Genomic DNA, 23,521 nt, shown 5'->3' with positions numbered 1-23,521 from the left:
CTTATTTTATTAGCTGTTTCTTCTTATTGTTCACCTACATAATGTCAATTTAAATATTTGTAAAAATTGTGATATTAATTAAATTAATGTTTACATTTTTTTTTAACATGTATTTAAATATGTATTAAAATTTATAATATTTTTAATTATATTTTAAATATTTTGAGGGGCAGCTTTCAGCTTTCAAATGGGACTTTCATCCAGTGAGTCTTTTATTTAGTCCAATGTAAAGTCATGTTACATTTAATTTGATGTAGTAAATGTTTAAAGAAATATGTCTGCATGTTTATATTAACATAATATTTTTTTAAACCAAGTCATATTGAAGTTTAAATTTTTTACTTTTATCTAAAAATCATGGTACACTATACAGTTATGCATTTTTACTTCTAACAATTGTTTAGCTAATATTTTTAAGTATTTTTAATTCTTTTACATATTATACAATTATATAATATGCACATACAATGTCATAAATACGGCTTTAAAATTCAGCTTCCAACTGTAAATGTACATTTGATTTCACATGTTGAAAATATGCATGTTTATAATTTTTTTCAAACTTGCTATAATAAACTTTTATTTATACTTCTAACTGTTGTTCAGCTAATATAATGTACAGTAAATTTAAAATTATTTTACATTTTTTAAATTAGTTTTTTAATTTAAATGTATTTTAAATATTTTACATATATATATATATATATATATATATATAGATATAGATATATAGATATTTATTCTTTTTAAAATAAGATTTAATAATATAAATAATAATATTTTCAATATTTCAAGGGGCATATGATGCCATAAATAAGGCAGTTTTTGAATTCAGCTTCCAAATGGAACATTTCATCCAGAGAGATTTTTATAAAAAAAAAGTTTTATTAAAAATGTAAATTCATATTTCACATGCTTAAAGTAAATGTTTATAGACATTTTTTTTTACTTTTATTTAAAGATCATAAATACTTCTAACTGTTGTTCAACTAATATAATGTATACATTAAATATTTGTAAAATACTTCTTTAATTTAAATATATTTTACAATGTTTTTGACACATTTAAATATGTATTTTAACTATTTAAATATATTTTAATGATATTTAAAGGATCATATGAAGCAGCTTGCTTCCAATGACGTGTGCAAAAGGCTTTTATTTAGTACTGTACAATGTAAATTTGTATTTCATTTAATTTGGTCAGTGTTTCTGGTAATATGTTTACATTTCTTTATTTGTTATTTCTAACTGTTGTTCAGCTATTGTTATGAAGTCATTAAATGAAATGCCGATGCACCACCTCCACATATAAAACCCCTTTTGGTTCCACATGACTCTGAGCGGATGAAGGAGCCCTGTGGAGAAAATTAAGCGAAGGATTCTCTGGTCGGCGTGTGTTTCTGCATGAGCTGCAGTGAAAGCAGTGGCAGGGACTCGTGGTTCCACATCATAAAGTTTTAATTGAAATGGGTCTCGTCGGGTCAGTGTGAATGGTGCAGAAGGAATTACTCTTCTAAACGTGTCTGAGACTTTCAGGCGAGACGTTGTGTTTTCATGCGCTGGTTAATTTTGAGATTTTGGGCTTTCATAAAGTGTTTTTTCAGACTAGTGTAGAGAAAAGATCCAAAATACACTTTTAAGTGTTTCTTGTATTGCACTTAATATATTTGCGTCTGTAGATTTCAATTTGAGTGCATATCTTTACAGACCATTTTCTCAAAATGAGTTTGTTTCTCCATTTCAGCAGCACTTACATGCACCAAATTTTATAGTTTTATTTCTTTTTATATTATGCAGGTTTTTACTGAGAGGTTTGTTCATATATCATTCGCTTGATTTTTTTGTTTCATTGCACTTTATTTGCGTCTGTTGATTTCAATTACAATGTATATCTTTAAAGGCCATTTTATCTAAATGAGTTTGTTTCTCCACTTCAGCAGCACTTACATACACCAAATTTTACAGTTTTGTTCTTGTCTATATTCTGAAGGTTTTTATAGAGGGATTTGTTCATATATAATTTGCTTGATTTTTTTTGTTTCATTGCACTTTATTTGCGTCTGTTGATTTCAATTACAATGCATATCTTTAAAGGCCATTTTATCTAAATGAGTTTGTTTCTCCACTTCGGCAGCACTGACATACACCAAATTTTATAGTTTTGTTCTTGTCTATATTCTGAAGGGTTTTATAGAGTGGTTTGTTCATATATTATTCACCTGATTTTATACAACATTTTGTTCGTTAAAAAAAAGGTAAAACTTAATTTTTTCTGTCTCTTGACAGTATTTTCTAATTTTCGGGGTAGCAAAAAGAGAAATCCAAATTTCCCTCAGTAAAAACCTTTAACTCTAAAATGTCAACAAAATCAAACAAATATTTTGAGCCTGGCTTTACCCAACGTTCAGATATATGTTCTGGAAATGTGTGCGAATTACTGCATATTTAAATAGATTATGCCTCATTTATGTATTTAAACAACATTTCAGAAACAAATTAGTACATTTGCATTTCTTAATGTAATCAATCAACTGGGGTGTATATATACACTCAATTATTGCACGATTATGGCCTCTGGTCAGTTTTAACCATGAACAACACAAGTGTGACTCCCAAATGAACAATAGCAGAGGGTTAAGGAACCAGAGATGTGTGACTAAAAGTGTCTGTTAGTCCTTCGTCACATTCTGGTCTGAAGTTATGATTAACTATAGTGCTAATGTTTATGTTTCTTTGTTTTTCCTCCTCAGGCTTTTGGAAATGCCAAAACGGCCCATAACAATAATTCCAGCCGCTTTGGCAAGTTTATTCAAGTCAACTATCAGGAGAGCGGGACTGTGAGAGGGTGAGATGTGCTTTTTCTGTTTAGTCAGCTGTCCTGTTTGCTGTCAACATAAGGCCCTACCTGTGAACGCAGCATCCTAAATGATTGCTTTATAGTCACTTATGTCAGTTATATACTCATTAGTCAATTATTTGTGAGCCGGGAGCACAAAACCAGGCATAAGGGTTAATTTTTTGAAATTGAGATTTATATATAATCTCAAATCTGATGAATAAGCTTTCCATTGATGTATGGTTTGTTATGATAGGACAATATTTGGCTGAGATACAACTATTTGAAAATCTGGAATCTGAGGGTGCAAAAAAATCTAAATATTGAGAAAATCATCTTTAAAGTTGTCCGAATGAAGTTCTTAGCAATGCATATTACTAATCAAACATTAAGTTTTGATATATTTACAGTAGGAAATTTACAAAATATCTTCATGGAACATTAATTAATACTTAATTTCCTAATGATTTTTGGCATAAAAGAAAAATCAATAATTTTGACCCATACAATGTATTGTTGGCTATTGCTACAAATATCCCCCAGCGACTTAACACTGCTTTTATGCTCCAGGGTCACATTTAGTCAATTTAAAATGGATTAAACTACTTTTATTGATACTTTTTAGGAGTGAATGAATTTAATACTGAATATTATCATCTTATAAGATGATACCTTCCTTTTGGAACAGCCTGCGTTTCCCTTGATGCTCTAATGTAAGGGCTGAACAATAAATCTAAATAAAATCGGAATGTGGCTTAGTGCTTTTGTAAAATCGCAGTATTTATATAAATAAATACATTTGTATAAATAAATGTTATTATATATATGTGTGTGTGTGTGTGTGTGTGTGTGTGTGTGTGTGTGTGTGTGTGTGTGTGTGTGTGAAATATAAGAAAGAAAACACGACTGTTGATTGAATTATATTCCTTTAAATTTCTTTGTTTGCAAACACAAAGTCTCACAATACTGTTTGTGATCATCCTCTACTGTAGGTCTGTTTTAGCATTTAATCACCTAACAAACTATTTATTTCTTAGTTGCTTGTGAAGTGTCCAGGGTTGGGAGGGTTACTTTTAAAATGTATTCCGTTACAGTTACAAATTACTTCATTAAAAAAGTATTCAGTAACGTAATCCATGTACCACAATATAAAAGTAATGTAATCGGATTACTTTTGGATTACTTCAAGTTACATATGTAAATAAGTCAAAAAAGCAATATCTAAGTACTTTTATTTAACTATGACTTTAAAATGAAAACTATAGTAAAAACTATTGGAAACTATTCAAAATCGTGTCTTCTTTCACCATCAGCCCGTATATTTATATGCAGACATCTAGTGGCTATACAGTTTAGTATTACAGTTTTATTTTTATTATTACTTTTTTTATTTCTTTAACATGTACAAGTAAAAATAAATATAGTTTATACACAACATTAAAAAAATGACACCATATACATTAGTCTATTTTAAAATAAGCCTACATGTCGAAATGCATGTGAAATGCTATCTTTCTTTATTTCATTGACTGATCCGGGGTGTGGGGACTCTCAAGTTAATTTCTACAGTTTCAGGCTCATTTTCCGCTAGAAAACTTACAACTGCAGTCATGCACACCATGGAATTTTAAAGCACTAACAAACACTAAATTTTAGCTAACATGATGTTTTCCATGCTAGTCGGTCTCATACCTGCAAATGTTCAAGTTGGTTGAGTAGCCTTTGTTAAAGCAAGAGTCTTCATGCATAGCTTACGCTGTACAACTGTGTTAATTCCTTTATCCTCTTTGAAAACAAAATAACTGTGAAATTTTCAGACATGAAAACGTTTTTCCCAGCATGAAGCATCGTAATTAATTCATCCCGCGTTTGAGGAGAACAATTGTAGGCAGGTGTTATTTTTTACGCCCGGGCTTCGGGCCAATTTTCACGCCATAGTTCAGACGCGGACCGGGCCTCGGGCCTGTTTTAGGCTTCTCGGCTTCTCCATATTTTAGACATCCATCAATTAGTGATGATAAAAAAAATTGCAGCGCAAAGAGTTCTGCGTTCAAATGCAATAGGCTTAAGTTTGCCACAAAGCACCAGCAAAAGTAATTACCATGAATGTGTCAGGGGGAAATAGTAAGGAGATATTTTAATTATTTACTAATAAACTAGTGTTTTCTGAGTCGGTGTCGCAAGGATGAAGTTGTCGATCCTGACTTGCTATCTCTTCATTAGTCGCGCCTTTAGAGACAAGTGCATCTTTACGGATTATGATTATAATGAAAGAGTTTTTTGTTTTCTATTTGTTTTATTTCGTTAAGTAGTAATTTAAAGCTTTATATAAATATATTTATCATGTCTGTGAGGCATGTATTCGCTGAGTTTCGGTTCATTTTTGTGAAGCGCTCCTGTTCAAGACCAAGACGGCAGAAAGCACATGTTTATTTTCTTTATTTTATAAAAGCTCAACGTTTTGTTGATATTATGAGTGCACACAAATAAAAGTAGACCCTTTACAGTTACGAATTATGTATTACTCTTACCTTTATGAGCAAAATAATTTTTAAAGTGATTGCGCTGGCGCCTCCATATCCTGCAAAGCGCGCTTTAGCTTGCACTCTCCGCACAAACTATTGGATACAGTGCACATTTATCTAGGTTTAATGTTTAAACATTGTTATATGCTTGAACTGTTTTATATCTATAGATTTTATTTTAGGCAAGTCGTGATGATTTGAGAAGGCTAAATTGATCAAACATAGGCTATGATCAGCTCACTGTCTGCCGCTGGCCGCTTGGTCGTTACTTTAAAAAACAAAAACTTGTAACGAACAAAAAAATGCTCCAAACGTTTTTCTAAATTAACTTAATAAAAAAACGTAACGAAATATAATCACTTTGCCATTACATACAAAACTGAACAATTTTAATAGCTGAAACGGTAGTATAAGCTGTTTTGGGAGAAGGGGGGAAAAGACGGGCTCGGGCCGGTAATTCTGATGAGCTGTCGGACACGGGCCGGGCTGGGGCCTATATTTGAGACCCGTGCAGGGCTCTACCAGGAACTATGATGAAGCATTCTCTAAATATAGCCTATAGTGTTATGTCAAAATACTAATTTATTTAATTTTAAATTAAACAAATGTAATCCTGATAGTATTCCCACTTTTTACTAAATGTAACCGTAATCTGAATACTTTGTTTTTTGATGCAACTGTAACGGATTACAGTTACTAGATGTTTGTATCCTGATTACATAACGCCGTTACAAGTATTCCGTTACTCCCCAACCCTGGAAGTGTCTTTCTTTACAATAAATGACACTTCATTACATATTCAATCTAATTTAAATATAGTTTATACACAACATTAAAAAAATGACACCATATACATTAGTCTATTTTAAAATAAGCCTACATGTTGAAATGCATGTGAAATGCTATCTTTCTTTATTTCATTGACTGATCCGGGGTGTGGGGACTCTCAAGTTAATTTCTACAGTTTCAGGCTCATTTTCCGCTAGAAAACTTACAACTGCAGTCATGCACACCATGGAATTTTAAAGCACTAACAAACACTAAATTTTAGCTAACATGATGTTTTCCATGCTAGTCGGTCTCATACCTGCAAATGTTCAAGTTGGTTGAGTAGCCTTTGTTAAAGCAAGAGTCTTCATGCATAGCTTACGCTGTACAACTGTGTTAATTCCTTTATCCTCTTTGAAAACAAAATAACTGTGAAATTTTCAGACATGAAAACGTTTTTCCCAGCATGAAGCATCGTAATTAATTCATCCCGCGTTTGAGGAGAACAATTGTAGGCAGGTGTTATTTGCGCACGCACCAGCAGGCGGCTCATGCGAGTCAACATGTGTCAACAGAACCAGGAACTAGAGCCCTGCATTTCAGCCCGGCTTTTTTACGCCCATAGGGCCGGGCTTCGGGCCAATTTTCACGCCATAGTTCAGACGCGGACCGGGCCTCGGGCCTGTTTTAGGCTTCTCCTTATTTTTATATTTTAGACATCCATCAATTAGTGATGATAAAAAAAATTGCAGCGCAAAGAGTTCTGCGTTCAAATGCAATAGGCTTAAGTTTGCCGCAAAGCACCAGCAAAAGTAATTACCATGAATGTGTCAGGGGGAAATAGTAAGGAGATATTTGAATTATTTACTAATAAACTAGTGTTTTCTGAGTCGGTGTCGCAAGGATGAAGTTGTCGATCCTGACTTGCTATCTCTTCATTAGTCGCGCCTTTAGAGACAAGTGCATCTTTACGGATTATGATTATAATGAAAGAGTTTTTTGTTTTCTATTTGTTTTATTTCGTTAAGTAGTAATTTAAAGCTTTATATAAATATATTTATCATGTCTGTGAGGCATGTATTCGCTGAGTTTCGGTTCATTTTTGTGAAGCGCTCCTGTTCAAGACCAAGACGGCAGAAAGCACATGTTTATTTTCTTTATTTTATAAAAGCTCAACGTTTTGTTGATATTATGAGTGCACACAAATAAAAGTAGACCCTTTACAGTTACGAATTATGTATTACTCTTACCTTTATGAGCAAAATAATTTTTAAAGTGATTGCGCTGGCGCCTCCATATCCTGCAAAGCGCGCTTTAGCTTGCACTCTCCGCACAAACTATTGGATACAGTGCACATTTATCTAGGTTTAATGTTTAAACATTGTTATATGCTTGAACTGTTTTATATCTATAGATTTTATTTTAGGCAAGTCGTGATGATTTGAGAAGGCTAAATTGATCAAACATAGGCTATGATCAGCTCACTGTCTGCCGCTGGCCTCTTGGTCGTTACTTTAAAAAACAAAAACTTATATTAAATGAACAAAAAATGCTCCAAACGTTTTTCTAAATTAACTTAAAGTCTTCATGCATAGCTTACGCTGTACAACTGTGTTAATTCCTTTATCCTCTTTGAAAACAAAATAACTGTGAAATTTTCAGACATGAAAACGTTTTTCCCAGCATGAAGCATCGTAATTAATTCATCCCGCGTTTGAGGAGAACAATTGTAGGCAGGTGTTATTTGCGCACGCACCAGCAGGCGGCTCATGCGAGTCAACATGTGTCAACAGAACCAGGAACTAGAGCCCTGCATTTCAGCCCGGGCCCAACGGGCCCCGGCTTTTTTACGCCCATAGGGCCGGGCTTCAGGCCAATTTTCACGCCATAGTTCAGACGCGGACCGGGCCTCGGGCCTGTTTTAGGCTTCTCCTTATTTTTATATTTTAGACATCCATCAATTAGTGATGATAAAAAAAATTGCAGCGCAAAGAGTTCTGCGTTCAAATGCAATAGGCTTAAGTTTGCCGCAAAGCACCAGCAAAAGTAATTACCATGAATGTGTCAGGGGGAAATAGTAAGGAGATATTTTAATTATTTACTAATAAACTAGTGTTTTCTGAGTCGGTGTCGCAAGGATGAAGTTGTCGATCCTGACTTGCTATCTCTTCATTAGTCGCGCCTTTAGAGACAAGTGCATCTTTACGGATTATGATTATAATGAAAGAGTTTTTGTTTTCTATTTGTTTTATTTCGTTAAGTAGTAATTTAAAGCTTTATATAAATATATTTATCATGTCTGTGAGGCATGTATTCGCTGAGTTTCGGTTCATTTTTGTGAAGCGCTCCTGTTCAAGACCAAGACGGCAGAAAGCACATGTTTATTTTCTTTATTTTATAAAAGCTCAACGTTTTGTTGATATTATGAGTGCACACAAATAAAAGTAGACCCTTTACAGTTACGAATTATGTATTACTCTTACCTTTATGAGCAAAATAATTTTTAAAGTGATTGCGCTGGCGCCTCCATATCCTGCAAAGCGCGCTTTAGCTTGCACTCTCCGCACAAACTATTGGATACAGTGCACATTTATCTAGGTTTAATGTTTAAACATTGTTATATGCTTGAACTGTTTTATATCTATAGATTTTATTTTAGGCAAGTCGTGATGATTTGAGAAGGCTAAATTGATCAAACATAGGCTATGATCAGCTCACTGTCTGCCGCTGGCCTCTTGGTCGTTACTTTAAAAAACAAAAACTTATATTTAACGACCAAAAAATGCTCCAAACGTTTTTCTAAATTAACTTAATAAAAAAACGTAACGAAATATAATCACTTTGCCATTACATACAAAACTGAACAATTTTAATAGCTGAAACGGTAGTATAAGCTGTTTTGGGAGAAGGGGGGAAAAGACGGGCTCGGGCCGGTAATTCTGATGAGCTGTCGGACACGGGCCGGGCTGGGGCCTATATTTGAGACCCGTGCAGGGCTCTACCAGGAACTATGATGAAGCATTCTCTAAATATAGCCTATAGTGTTATGTCAAAATACTAATTTATTTAATTTTAAATTAAACAAATGTAATCCTGATAGTATTCCCACTTTTTACTAAATGTAACCGTAATCTGAATACTTTGTTTTTTGATGCAACTGTAACGGATTACAGTTACTAGATGTTTGTATCCTGATTACATAACGCCGTTACAAGTATTCCGTTACTCCCCAACCCTGGAAGTGTCTTTCTTTACAATAAATGACACTTCATTACATATTCAATCTAATTCCACTGAACTGAATGAATCCTGATCATATTCATCGTAGTAAATGTAATGTAATGTCATCTCTGTGAGAGTGAGTGTTTACAGCCCTGTGTGTGTCACTGACTGTGTGTCTACCATGAGTGAGTGAGTGAGTGAGTGAGTGAGTGTGTGTGTGTATATGTGTGTGTGTGTGTGTCTGTGTCTGTGTGAGTGAGTGTGAGAGTGTGAGAGTGTGAGAGTGTGTATGTGTGTGTGTGTGTGAGAGAGAGAGACAGATGAGCATGTCTGCAGCTCTTAACTGTCTGTCTGCCTTCCAGATAACAAAGAAAGTCCACAGACAGCACTGGGGAAATTACTGTGAGACCGAGCTGGTCAGTATCTGTGTATGTGTGTGTGTGTGTGTGTGTGTGTGTGTGTGTGTGTTCACGTAGAGCTTCTCCCGTTTGCTTTCTTCACGTCTCTTCTGCTGTTGTGTGTCTCCAGCCGCTGCTGTTCTGAGTAAACCATCAAATCTAATTAGCAGCATTTAATCAAGCGCTTGATGGAGACGGAGGGTTTGACTCGATTTGAGACGTCTTGATTCACTCGTGGATGTTGAAGACTCAGTCAGTCACTCAAATCAACGGCTCCGCTCCAAAACCTAGTGCGCTGCCTACCTAGACAGCATTTCAAGACTACTTTTGGCCCAAAATAGGGTTATTATAGTTTATAGTAATAATAATAATAATATTAACAATAATAATAATAGTCATTATTATAATATTGTCATATTAAAATCACAAACTTTTTCTTTATTTGAATTAAATTAAATGTTAACTGAAATAAGATATATTTTATTTCAACTTGTTGCAAAGGCAACATTTCTTGTTTCGTTTAAGTTGAAGTACTAAAATAACTAAAACTAAAATAGTTACTGAAACTTAATATTATTACTAAAACTTCAATATTATTAAAATAAATATGAATAAATAATGTGTAGACATATTTAAAAAAAACTAATGATAATTACAGAAACACAGTAAAATTACTAAAGGTTTAAGTCAAATTAAAGTGAAAACAGAAAAAATTTAATTCAAAATATTGACAACAACTATAATGGTATATCAGTGACATACTGTATTATCAGGGGAAAAAAGTTACAAATTTAAGAAATATTTAAAAATAAAATAAAAACATATTTTTAACATATTTTACTTCAGCTCATTTCCAAGGCAACATTTCTAATTTTCATTTACTTTAACTCACTAAAAAAAATGTAAGTACAAAAACAAACACAGGAACCAATTCAAAATATCTGATATTGAATTCAATCTGATTCAAAATATTAGCAAAAAATGTAATAGTAGATCGAAAATACTAAAAAGATAAGACTAAATCATAAGTAGTACTGCATCTATATTTCACAGAGAGCACAATCCCATAATACATCGCAACACAAAGCCATCCCAGGTGATGAAGTGAGGGAAATGTTGATTATTAATATACTACATTTAACGAAAGACTTAAAGTATTGCTCTGAAAACTGTAGAGTCACTCACTTATGAGGTTGCCTATGTAGTCAGCACAGAAGCAGACGGGTTTGGAGCAGAACTGCTGTGTGAGAGGAGCGCTTCAGTCAATCAGTCCATAAAAATCATCCGCACTTCTGCTCGTTTTACTCTACTGTAAGCCATCGGTTTGGTAAAATTTAGGATTAACTGTTTTATTTTCCTTTAAGGTGTTTCGTATATTTATCTGTTTGAATTTATTTAATTTAATTTAATTTAATTTAATTTAATTTTTAATTTATTTTAATTTTTTATTTAATTTAATTTAATTTATTTTAATTTTTAATTTAATTTAATTTTTAATTTATTTTAATTTAATTTAATTTTTAATTTATTTTAATTTAATTAAATTTTTTATTTATTTGAATTAAATTAAATTTATTTTAATTTAAAATTTAATTAAATTAAATTTATTCTTTAGTTTAGGTTTGTGTTTTATTTGATCTTTTATCTTTTTCATTGATTTTGTTTTGTTTTGTTTTATTTTGTTATTTCATTTACTTTTATTTTGTTTATCATTTGTTTAATTTTCTAATTAATTTTTAACATTTCAATTATTATTATTATTTAATTTTTAATTTTACATTTCATTTTGATTTTTGCATTATTTTATATTATATTATTTTGTTTTTAATTTCATTTATTTTATTTATTTATTTTTTATTTGTAATATTTCAATATTTTAAATAATTTTTTAGAATCCAGCTGAACCTTACTGATTCTTTTAGTTTGCTCTCTCTCAGCACAGTTGTGCTTGTTTTGCTTGTTTTATGAATCCTCAGTGCCATCCAGAGACGTTTAGTTCTCCGAGCTGGTGAGATCAGGGATCAGACGTTGCAGAAACTGGGTTTGCATTCACAGCTTGATTCTGAAACGTTGTAACAGTGTGAACTGGTCAGGAATCGCTCGTTTTATTTGAGATGATCCAAACACTGAAATCCGGCTGTTATTAGGGTCAACAGGAAGTCGTGTGTCTCTCGCCGCCTCACTTCCTCTGCACACTTCTGTTTCTGGCCGTCCTCAAAGAGCTGCGGCTTTGTGCTTGTGTTTCAACGAGTCACGGTTCATTTACTGCACATCCTTCTGCTTATTATGTGACTGCATTATATTAAACTGCTCACCTACCAGTATTACAGAGATACTATTATAGTGTTGTTCATATTTTTATTTTTAAATGTATAATTTTCTTTAAAAGTTTTAGTGTGTGTGTTTTTAACATGGTTAGTAATATATTTTTTTAAATGTGTCATTTTTCATTTTTTAAATTGTAGTTTTTTTTTAAATGATTATTTAGTTTTTATATATTTGTATTTCAATTAAAGTTAAACTAAATGAAAATTGCTTTGGTAAGTATCTAAAATAGTTTATTTTAAATATATATTTTAATATAATATAATTATTTAATAAAAATGCTAATTTTAATAATAAGCATAAACGATGTTAATAATTGATAATAATTAATACAATATTTTTTATAAATATTTAAATATATATTTATAAATATTTTTTATGTTATAAATATATTTATTATATATTTTTATTTTATTTCAAGTAGCAATAATGTTTTTTAAATGGTTTTAGTTAACTCTATTAACCCTGTTACTTCTACTTTATTGCAGGAATAGTTCATGCAAAAACAAATCCTGTCATCATTTACTCGCCCTTATTCCATTGCAAACCTGTGTGATATATTATAACAATCATTTAATGATAATTAACATTTTATTAATAATCATAAACAATATTATAAAATAAAATAATAAAATAGATAATACTTTCTGCTGGCACTCATGTCATTCTGTATGAGTTTCTTCTGTTGAACACCAAGGAAAGGATAAATGTGAGCGATTCGAGTGTGTTTTGTGCCTTCATTAACGCTCCGTGTGTTGTGTTCGGCTCAGGACTGTTTCACGGTGGAAGGGGAAGATCTGAAGCATGACTTTGAGCGACTCCAGCTGGCCATGGAGATGGTGGGCTTCCTGCCGACCACCAGAAAACAGTGAGTCACAGCCTAAAAACCCCACAGAAGTCACGAAAAAACCACAGCGGTCACTTAAGCTGCTCTGAAGAGACACAGGACACACTCTCTGCCTGTCAGTCACGGCATGTGTCCAGGTGTTCTGACATCTGATTGGCTGACGTGGCATTAGAGGGCGGGGTTGTGAGGATGTGTTTTTCTGGCTTGTTTTCTTTATTGTGAGATTTGACTCATGTTTTGTTCTCCGCAGGATCTTTTCTTTACTGTCTGCGATTCTTCTCCTGGGAAATATCCGTTACAAGAAGAAGACGTACAGAGACGACTCCATCGATATCTGCAACCCAGAGGTGCTTCCTATCATCTCTGAACTGCTGGAGGTGAGAGCGCAAACCACAAAACCTGTGCAAGTCTACAAGTGCAACCCACCTTACTACTACTACTACTTACATGGAGTGATGACTCGAGCTAAATTTAATTGAGTTTATTTCTTTTTTTTTATATATATATATTTTGAGTTCATTTAATTTAATTCATTATTTTTATATTTTATTTTATATTTTGAGTTCATTTAATTTAATTCCTTTTATTGTTTTTTATTTCTTTATTATATTTTATTTTATATTTTAATAAAAAAAAATTTTTATTTTTTTTTATTTTTATTTTTTTCAGTGATTCTGTTCATTTGGTTTTGATTTTTTTTGTGTGTGCTGTAGCTCCGCCCATTATGAAATCTCATTGGTTTCATTGGCATTTCACTTTCATTAAGGACTGAATAATTATTTGATGATGGAAATGTGTGACATTATGACACTCCAATAGTTTCCTCCTGCTTCAATAAAACTTCTGGTTGAGCTCAACTTATACTATTTTATAAAAAATAATATTATTATAGAATGTATTAATGATTTGAAGTAGCTTTTTAGTTTCAGTTTTCATTTTAGTTTGTTTTTAGTAATTTTATGTGCTTTTTCATTTTAATTAAATTTAATTTTTTTGTGTGTTTGTCATGTTTTGTAGATTTAGTTTTTTTAAGTAGTTGTATATAGTTTTTAAGTTTTATTTTACAACTATAATTTGTATCACTTCATAAATGTATATTTTTGTATTTTCCACTTTCATTTTAGGTTATACAAGTTTTAGTAATTTTATTTTTTTTGTAGTTTTTATATATATATATATATATATATATATATATATATATTTTGTTTTATCAGCTGTATCACTCTATCATTTTCCATTTTTATTATTTTAATTTATGATAAAGTTTTTATTGTACTTTATCAGTGCATCAATTTCTATTTTTCTGTTACGTTTTTAATAAGTTTTCCATCTAATGTTTATTATTTCATTTTATTTGGAATTTATTTGGAATTTTAATTTAATTTTAATTTAATTTTTTATTTTATTTAATTTTATTTTTTAATTTTATTTTTTAATTTTATTTTATTTTATTTATGACCTATTTCTCCCTTATTTTATTTTATTTTATTTTATTTAATTTTATTTAATTTTATTTATTTTATGGGCTTCATCTCCATCGTCCAGCTGCTTGCAGTTTAATCACACACTGCGAAAGGTTTGATTTTCTCTGGCTGCAGCGAGTCTTTGGCCTGAAGACTGAAGGATTTTCTGCTTTATGAGCTTTAGATTCCTCGTTTGTGTTTTCTTTTTACAATGTTTTAGTCGTTTCTGATGACTTTTGGTGTTTTGAATGTTAATCTACCACACAAACAGCAGTAATACACACGAGTTTATGTGATATAAATGAACATTTCTATGCATTCGGGGCTTTTATGGGCAAACACTTGCACGCTAAAACACGGTGGGTTTGTCTTGAAATTTCCGAGTGGAAAGTGTTTGTTGAAAATCGCATTCTGTCCAAACACAGATTCGTTTTACAGAGTCACTGAAGCTGCAAAACTCTCCACAGAAGCGTCCTAAATGAGGTGGTTTAATGCTAAATGTGTTTATTTCTCATGGTTTGTGTGTTTTTGATGTGCAGGTGAAGGAGGAGATGCTTTTCGAGGCTCTGACCACACGAAAGACGGTGACGGTGGGCGAGAGGTTGATCGTGCCGTACAAACTGGCCGAGGTGAGATGGTTATTACAGGCCTCAAACACTCCTTCAGAGCTCCTGCGAGATCTTTCATGAAGCTGATGTGTGAGATCTTGACGTTTGTTTGAAGTCGTGGTGGTTTTTGTGAGGTTTGTGGTCTGAAGTGTCAGGTTTTTAAGGGTTTTTCCTGTGAGCTGTTTACTCTTGATGTCTCCTTCAGACCTTTACATGTACTTGAACACATATGCATTACCATGCTCTTGTGTGTAAATCGTTAAAGTGCATTTGATCTGTACGTGTTTTGAGAATCGAAGCGGGACCTTGATGTTGCTAGCGTCATGATCTATCAATAGAGCTACAGGAAACATCAGATAACATCTCAGAACATTATACTGTAGATCTGAGAAGAGTTTAACATACACATATTTGTTTATTTGTTTCTATTTTAATGAATGAATGAATTAATTAATTTATGTTATTAATTAATTCATTTATTTATATTAAGTTTACCTTTTGTTTTAGACCGTGCCATGCTCTACCAATAGAACTACAGGAAATATAAATAGACAGATTTATTTATTTATTTGTGTTTTATTTATTTATATATATAGACAGATTTATTAATTTATTTAGTTAGTTAGTTATTTACTTGTTCATTTTAGATAGTGGCATGCTCTCAATACGGATTCAGGAAACATAATAAAAAATGAAAACAAAAAATAGACCAAACATTTCAGAATATTATACAACTGAAAAGAGTTTAAACTGTATTTGTTTGTTTGTGTTAATTAATTTGTTTACATATTTTATTTATTTATGTTATTAATTATTTTATTTTTACTTTTATTTTAGACAGCGCCATCTTCTACCAATAGAGCTACAGGAAACATAAATAGACAAAACATTTCAGAATATTATACAACTGAGAAAAGTTTGTTTGTTTGTTTGTTTTAGTTATTTAATTGTATTTATTACTTTTTTAATTTACTTTTAATCACTATATTCTTTTTGGTTTTTTGGTTTTTTTCAATTCTGGGCCCATGGAAAATATCCACATTAATATAAAAAGAATATGTAAGACATTTAATTAATATTTTCCTTAACATTCGATTTGTGTCACTGCATGAATCACAAAGTCTCTCATTAGTTTATTAATTATGTTTCATGTGTTGTGGATGAATCTCTTCATGCTTTACATGCACAATCACACTTGAACTCTCTCTCCATCTCTTCTCACTTTCTCTTGTGGTCTAATTTCACTCCTGAAGTCAAACGCTAAACGTTTCCTCCACAGAGAGTGTGAGTGGGTGTGTTTGTTTTATTATGACACAAACTCAGTGGTTTATCCGGAAACCCCAGTGGTTCAGAAAACACACACACTCACTCACTCACTCAGACACTCACTCACTCACTCACTCACTCTCTCACTCACTCACTCACTCACACACACACTCACTCACTCACTCACTCACTCACTCTCTCACTCACTCACTCACTCACACACACACTCACTCACTCACTCACTCACTCACTCTCTCACTCACTCACTCACTCACACACACACTCACTCACTCACTCACTCACTCACTCTCTCACTCACTCACTCACTCACACACACACTCACTCACTCACTCACTCACTCACTCTCTCACTCACTCACTCACTCACACACACACTCACTCACTCACTCACTCACTCACTCTCTCACTCACTCACTCACTCACACACACACTCACTCACTCACTCACTCACTCACTCCCTCACACACAGACACAGACACTCACACACACGCTCGCTCACTCACTCACTCACTCACACACGCTCGCTCACTCACTCACTTACTCACACAGACACTCACTCACTCACTCACTCACTCTCACACACACTCACTCACTCACACTCACTCACTCACTCACTCACACACTCATTCACAGACACTCACTCACACACACACACTCACTCACTCACACACACCACACACTCACTCACTCACACACACACACACACACACTGACTCACTCACTCACACACTCACTCACTCACTCACTCACACAGACTCACTCACTCACACACACACACACACACTCACTCACTCACTCACTCTCACACACACACACACACACTCACTCACTCACTCACTCTCACACACACACACACACACTCACTCACTCACTCACTCTCACACACACACACACACACTCACTCACTCACTCACTCTCACACACACACACACACACTCACTCACTCACTCACTCTCACACACACACACACACACTCACTCACTCACTCACTCTCACACACACACACACACACTCACTCACTCACTCACTCTCACACACACACACACACACTCACTCACTCACTCACTCTCACACACACACACACACACTCACTCACTCACTCACTCTCACACACACACACACACACTCACTCACTCACTCACTCTCACACACACACACACACACTCACTCACTCACTCACTCTCACACACACACACACACACTCACTCACTCACTCACTCTCACACACACACACACACACTCACTCACTCACTCACACACACACTCACACACACACTCACTCACTCACTCACAGACACTCACACGCACACACACACTCACTCACTCACACACAGACGCAGGCACAGACACAGACACAGACACACTCACTCACTCACTCACAGACACAGACGCTCACTCACTCACTCACTCACTCACTCACTCACACACAGACACAGACACAGACACAGACACTCACTCACTCACTCACTCACTCACAGACACTCACACGCACACACACACTCACTCACTCACACACACACGCAGGCACAGACACAGACACAGACACACTCACTCACTCACTCACTCACAGACACTCACACGCACACACACACTCACTCACTCACACACACACGCAGGCACAGACACAGACACAGACACACTCACTCACTCACTCACTCACAGACACTCACACGCACACACACACTCACTCACTCACACACACACGCAGGCACAGACACAGACACAGACACACTCACTCACTCACTCACTCACAGACACTCACACGCACACACACACTCACTCACTCACACACACACGCAGGCACAGACACAGACACAGACACACTCACTCACTCACTCACTCACAGACACTCACACGCACACACACACTCACTCACTCACACACACACGCAGGCACAGACACAGACACAGACACACTCACTCACTCACTCACTCACAGACACTCACACGCACACACACACTCACTCACTCACACACACACACACACACACACACACACTCACTCACTCACTCACTCACAGACACAGACACTCACTCACTCACTCACTCACTCACACACACAGACACAGACACTCACACACACGCTCGCTCACTCACTCACTCACACGCTCGCTCACTCACTCACTCACTCACTCACTCACTCACTCACTCACTCACTCACACAGACACTCACTCACTCACTCACACACACACACACACACACACACAGACTCTCACTCACTCACTCACACTCACACTCACTCACACACACTCTCACTCACTCACTCACTCACACACACACTCACACACACACACACTCTCACACACACTCACACACACTCACACACACACTCACTCACTCACTCACAGACACTCACACAGACTCTCACTCACTCACACCCACACACTCACTCACTCACACACACACCCACACACAGACACAGACTCACTCACACACACACAGACTCACTCACACACACACACACACACAATTTACCTTAATAATTATACATTTTTAATAATACATTTTTATTTCAGTAATTTTAATTTTAGTGCTACAACTATCACTATCAGTTTCTATTTTTTATCTTTTGTTTTCATTTTAATTTTAGTTGAAGTTTTAGTGATTTTTTTGTGTTTTTACTGTTTGTTTGTTTGTTTTTTTAAATGCATGTATAGGTTTTATTCATTAATATTTTACAAATTTATCAGCTGTATAACTCTATAAATTTTTATTAAAGTATTTTTAAGTTATTTTTATTCTTTTATTTATCAATTTTTTATTATTTTATTATTTTTCAGCTAATATTTTTTTTTTTTAATTTAAAATGGCATGTATTTTATTCATTTTAGTTGTATTTTATTTTATTGATTTTATTTGAGTTATGTTCAGCTTTCACAAGCTCACAGACACACGCACAGATGCAGGTTTTTCCGTGATCTTAACGATGAATGACACTTAAATTCTCCTCCACCGTTTCTGAGTACGTGAGCAGAACGACTCTCACGACTCTTTAAATGTTAAAGTGTTGTGAATAATGAATCACGCAGGGGGTGTTTTATGTAATGTTTCTTCCTCCTCCAGAATTTAGCTAAAAATAAAAGCTGAATCAATAATGCAGGAGCATCTTCTGCAGAACTGAACATGTGTTTATTATGAACAGTGTATAGTCAGTGTTTAAATCCATCAACGTTTGGCCTGAACGTCCTTGAGTCTCTCAGCAGCCAATCAGCTTCACTCTTCCCATCAGGCCCGGCGACGCACGTCTGCTTTCTCATGCGGCTGGACGTCAGAGTAGTTTGATGGGTGTTAAGTGGGGAGAGTTTTATGTGTTTTAGCTCGTACAGGTTCAGTAAGTGGCGTTCTTGGCAGCGGCTGCAGCTTTATAGGCTTTACACACGCTGAAGGATATCTGTGTGTGCTGCTCGAACATTAAATCAGCTGAGAGAGAGAGAGAAAGAGAGAGAGACGGATATATATATATAGAGAGAGAGAGAGAGAGAGAGAGAGAGTTTCAAACCACATTAAAACCTAAAACATACGTAAGATTGTTGAGGATTATTTTGAAACAAATAATTTAATTACTAAAACTTTAAGATGTAAATAAGATTTTTTTATTTGTTTAGGTTTACATGTAGTGTGGTAATTGTGGCTATATATATTATATAGACAGATTATATAAAGTTAAAATCCTGCATAAATCTGTATATTAAATAAAAGATCTAATAAATTAAATAAAATATGTTCGCATACAATAAAAAGTGTGTATTAATTATATGCATGTATGCACAGAATTTTTTTATTTTATCGGTGATGAATATATACATTAAAATACATATATTTTTGATAATGCTGTAATAGTTTTATATACACACAGGTGTACATGCATGCTTTTATTATATGTATTTATATAGTAGTTTCTCGCATATATTTTATGTATTTTAATTAATATACAGGTTTATTTATGTTTATATAGGTTTTTAATTATGAAAAGTAATATATATGTGCATATTAACTATGTATATTTATTTATTATATAGGTTTATAATGGTTTATATAATCTACATTTATTTATTTATTTATTTTGTAATAGTAGTGGAGTACGATTTGCAATAAATATGACTTTCTACTTGAAAATTTGGGGCCAGATTTAGTAACAGCTTGCGGCAGCGCAAACCGTCTTTTGGCGTTAAAATAGTTCTGTCAGGATTTAGTGAAGAATTAGGCGTGGACACAGTTATTTTTGCGCCTGACCTTATTGAATATGCATTTGTAGGAGTTTCCCTTTCAGACGCAACGTTTATGGGAAGAGAGTATTAAAATGAATCACATAATGTGATTTACTAACGTTTGCGCTCGTCAAATTACTGGCATTTGCGTCATTATTTAAAGCAGGTGGTAATTTGTGCTGCTCTTGGTAGATTGAGCTGGTCATTATGGAAATGATCTGGCTGCATCTGTGTTCTTTAAAGTGCGCATTGTTAGTAAATGTTCCCCTCCCATCAGCGCTTTTATGGAATTGCGCTCTAATCCTAATTTGCCCTGTTTAGTAAATCTGGCCCTTGATGTATAATTAAATGTTTCTTGCCATTTCTTTCTTTGTGGAATTTGCTAGCAGCTTCTGAATGAAAATGGTTTCTATCCATTTTTCTTTCAGTATATACGTATACACACACACACACACACACACACACACACACACACAATTACTCCTGTGAAGGCATGCTACAGGTTTGTGTGACGAAGGAAGTGACTTGTTCGTGGAAATTCAGGGACGTTTCTGTGTGAGACCAGAGTTTCCCCTAAATAATCTCACTCTGATATCTGAGTTTCACACAGTGCTTTCAGTCTGTGAAGCAGCAAACACGTCCACTGCTTGTGTTGCTTTAATTTGATGTGATTTCTCATTGAACGTTTGGTCTGTTCTTCTGTTCTTCACGCTTGTAGATGCTGGTGTATTCACGGAAACATCACGCACATTCTCCTCACAAAATGTAAAAATCTAGTTTGTGGTGTTTATGTATTTCCTGATTTAGTCACATTGACGGGCTGTGAGTGTGTTTGTGTGATGAGCATGTGAGACACACACACACACACACACACACACGTGTGATGGCGGTGATTGACAGGTATGTGTTTGCGCAGGCCGGGACGGTGAGGGACTCGATGGCCAAATCTCTGTACGGCGCTCTGTTCGACTGGATCGTCTTCCGCACAAACCACGCACTGCTCTACAACAAAGACCTGGAGGATTCAGACAAGGTACAAACACACACACATAAAGACTCAAACACACACAAACTCACAAAAACACACACAAACTCACAAACTCATTCAAACTTACAAAAGCTCACACAAAAACTTACACAAACTCACACAAACTCACACAAACACACAAATAAAAACTCACAAAACACACAAACTCAAAAAAACTCACAAATACACAAAAACCCTCACAAACACACAAATGACGGGCTGTGAGTGTGTTTGTGTGATGAGCATGTGAGACACACACACACACACACACACACACGTGTGATGGCGGTGATTGACAGGTATGTGTTTGCGCAGGCCGGGACGGTGAGGGACTCGATGGCCAAATCTCTGTACGGCGCTCTGTTCGACTGGATTGTCTTCCGCACAAACCACGCACTGCTCTACAACAAAGACCTGGAGGATTCAGACAAGGTACAAACACACACACACACATTCAAACACGCGCACACACAGACACGCACACACATACAAACACAAACACATTCAAAAACATTCAAACACACACACACACACAAACAAACACTCACACAAACAAACACACAAAAACACACAAGTACTCGCACAAACAAAAACTCACATACACTCACACAAACTCACAAACACTCACACAAACTCACAAACACTCACACAAACTCACAAAAACACAAACTCGCAAACACTCACACAAACTCGCAAAAACACAAACTCACAAACACTCACACAAACTCGCAAAAACACAAACTCACAAACACTTACATAAATTCACACAAACTCACAAACACTCACACAAACTCACAAAAACTCACAAACACTCACACAAACTCGCAAACACTCACACAAACTCGCAAACACTCACACAAACTCGCAAACACTCACACAAACTCGCAAACACTCACACAAACTCGCAAACACTCACACAAACTCGCAAACACTCACACAAACTCGCAAACACTCACACAAACTCGCAAACACTCACACAAACTCGCAAACACTCACACAAACTCGCAAACACTCACACAAACTCGCAAACACTCACACAAACTCGCAAACACTCACACAAACTCGCAAACACTCACACAAACTCGCAAACACTCACACAAACTCGCAAACACTCACACAAACTCGCAAACACTCACACAAACTCGCAAACACTCACACAAACTCGCAAACACTCACACAAACTCGCAAACACTCACACAAACTCGCAAACACTCACACAAACTCGCAAACACTCACACAAACTCGCAAACACTCACACAAACTCGCAAACACTCACACAAACTCGCAAACACTCACACAAACTCGCAAACACTCACACAAACTCGCAAACACTCACACAAACTCGCAAACACTCACACAAACTCGCAAACACTCACACAAACTCGCAAACACTCACACAAACTCGCAAACACTCACACAAACTCGCAAACACTCACACAAACTCGCAAACACTCACACAAACTCGCAAACACTCACACAAACTCGCAAACACTCACACAAACTCGCAAACACTCACACAAACTCGCAAACACTCACACAAACTCGCAAACACTCACACAAACTCGCAAACACTCACACAAACTCGCAAACACTCACACAAACTCGCAAACACTCACACAAACTCGCAAACACTCACACAAACTCGCAAACACTCACACAAACTCGCAAACACTCACACAAACTCGCAAACACTCACACAAACTCGCAAACACTCACACAAACTCGCAAACACTCACACAAACTCGCAAACACTCACACAAACTCGCAAACACTCACACAAACTCGCAAACACTCACACAAACTCGCAAACACTCACACAAACTCGCAAACACTCACACAAACTCGCAAACACTCACACAAACTCGCAAACACTCACACAAACTCGCAAACACTCACACAAACTCGCAAACACTCACACAAACTCGCAAACACTCACACAAACTCGCAAACACTCACACAAACTCGCAAACACTCACACAAACTCGCAAACACTCACACAAACTCG

The 23,521-nt window shown here is 35.1% G+C and overlaps 1 protein-coding gene across 1 annotated transcript in view; it reads left to right on the top strand.

Annotated features, from left to right (window-relative positions):
- The window catches only part of myo9ab (myosin IXAb), a 123,919-nt gene that overhangs the window by 50,089 nt on the left and 50,309 nt on the right, over positions 1-23,521 (top strand). The window contains exons 4-9 of the mRNA XM_016248860.1: positions 2,754-2,848; positions 9,665-9,770; positions 12,848-12,945; positions 13,175-13,301; positions 14,927-15,016; positions 21,406-21,522. Of these exons, the coding sequence (XP_016104346.1) occupies positions 2,754-2,848; positions 9,665-9,770; positions 12,848-12,945; positions 13,175-13,301; positions 14,927-15,016; positions 21,406-21,522 (633 nt within the window). The remainder of the gene's footprint in view (positions 1-2,753; positions 2,849-9,664; positions 9,771-12,847; positions 12,946-13,174; positions 13,302-14,926; positions 15,017-21,405; positions 21,523-23,521) is intronic.

Source organism: Sinocyclocheilus grahami, unplaced genomic scaffold (assembly GCF_001515645.1).
Source record: "Sinocyclocheilus grahami isolate Dianchi unplaced genomic scaffold, SAMN03320097.WGS_v1.1 scaffold895.1, whole genome shotgun sequence".
NCBI classification, from domain to species: Eukaryota; Metazoa; Chordata; class Actinopteri; order Cypriniformes; family Cyprinidae; genus Sinocyclocheilus; species Sinocyclocheilus grahami.
This window is presented reverse-complemented; position numbering and strand designations above follow the sequence as displayed.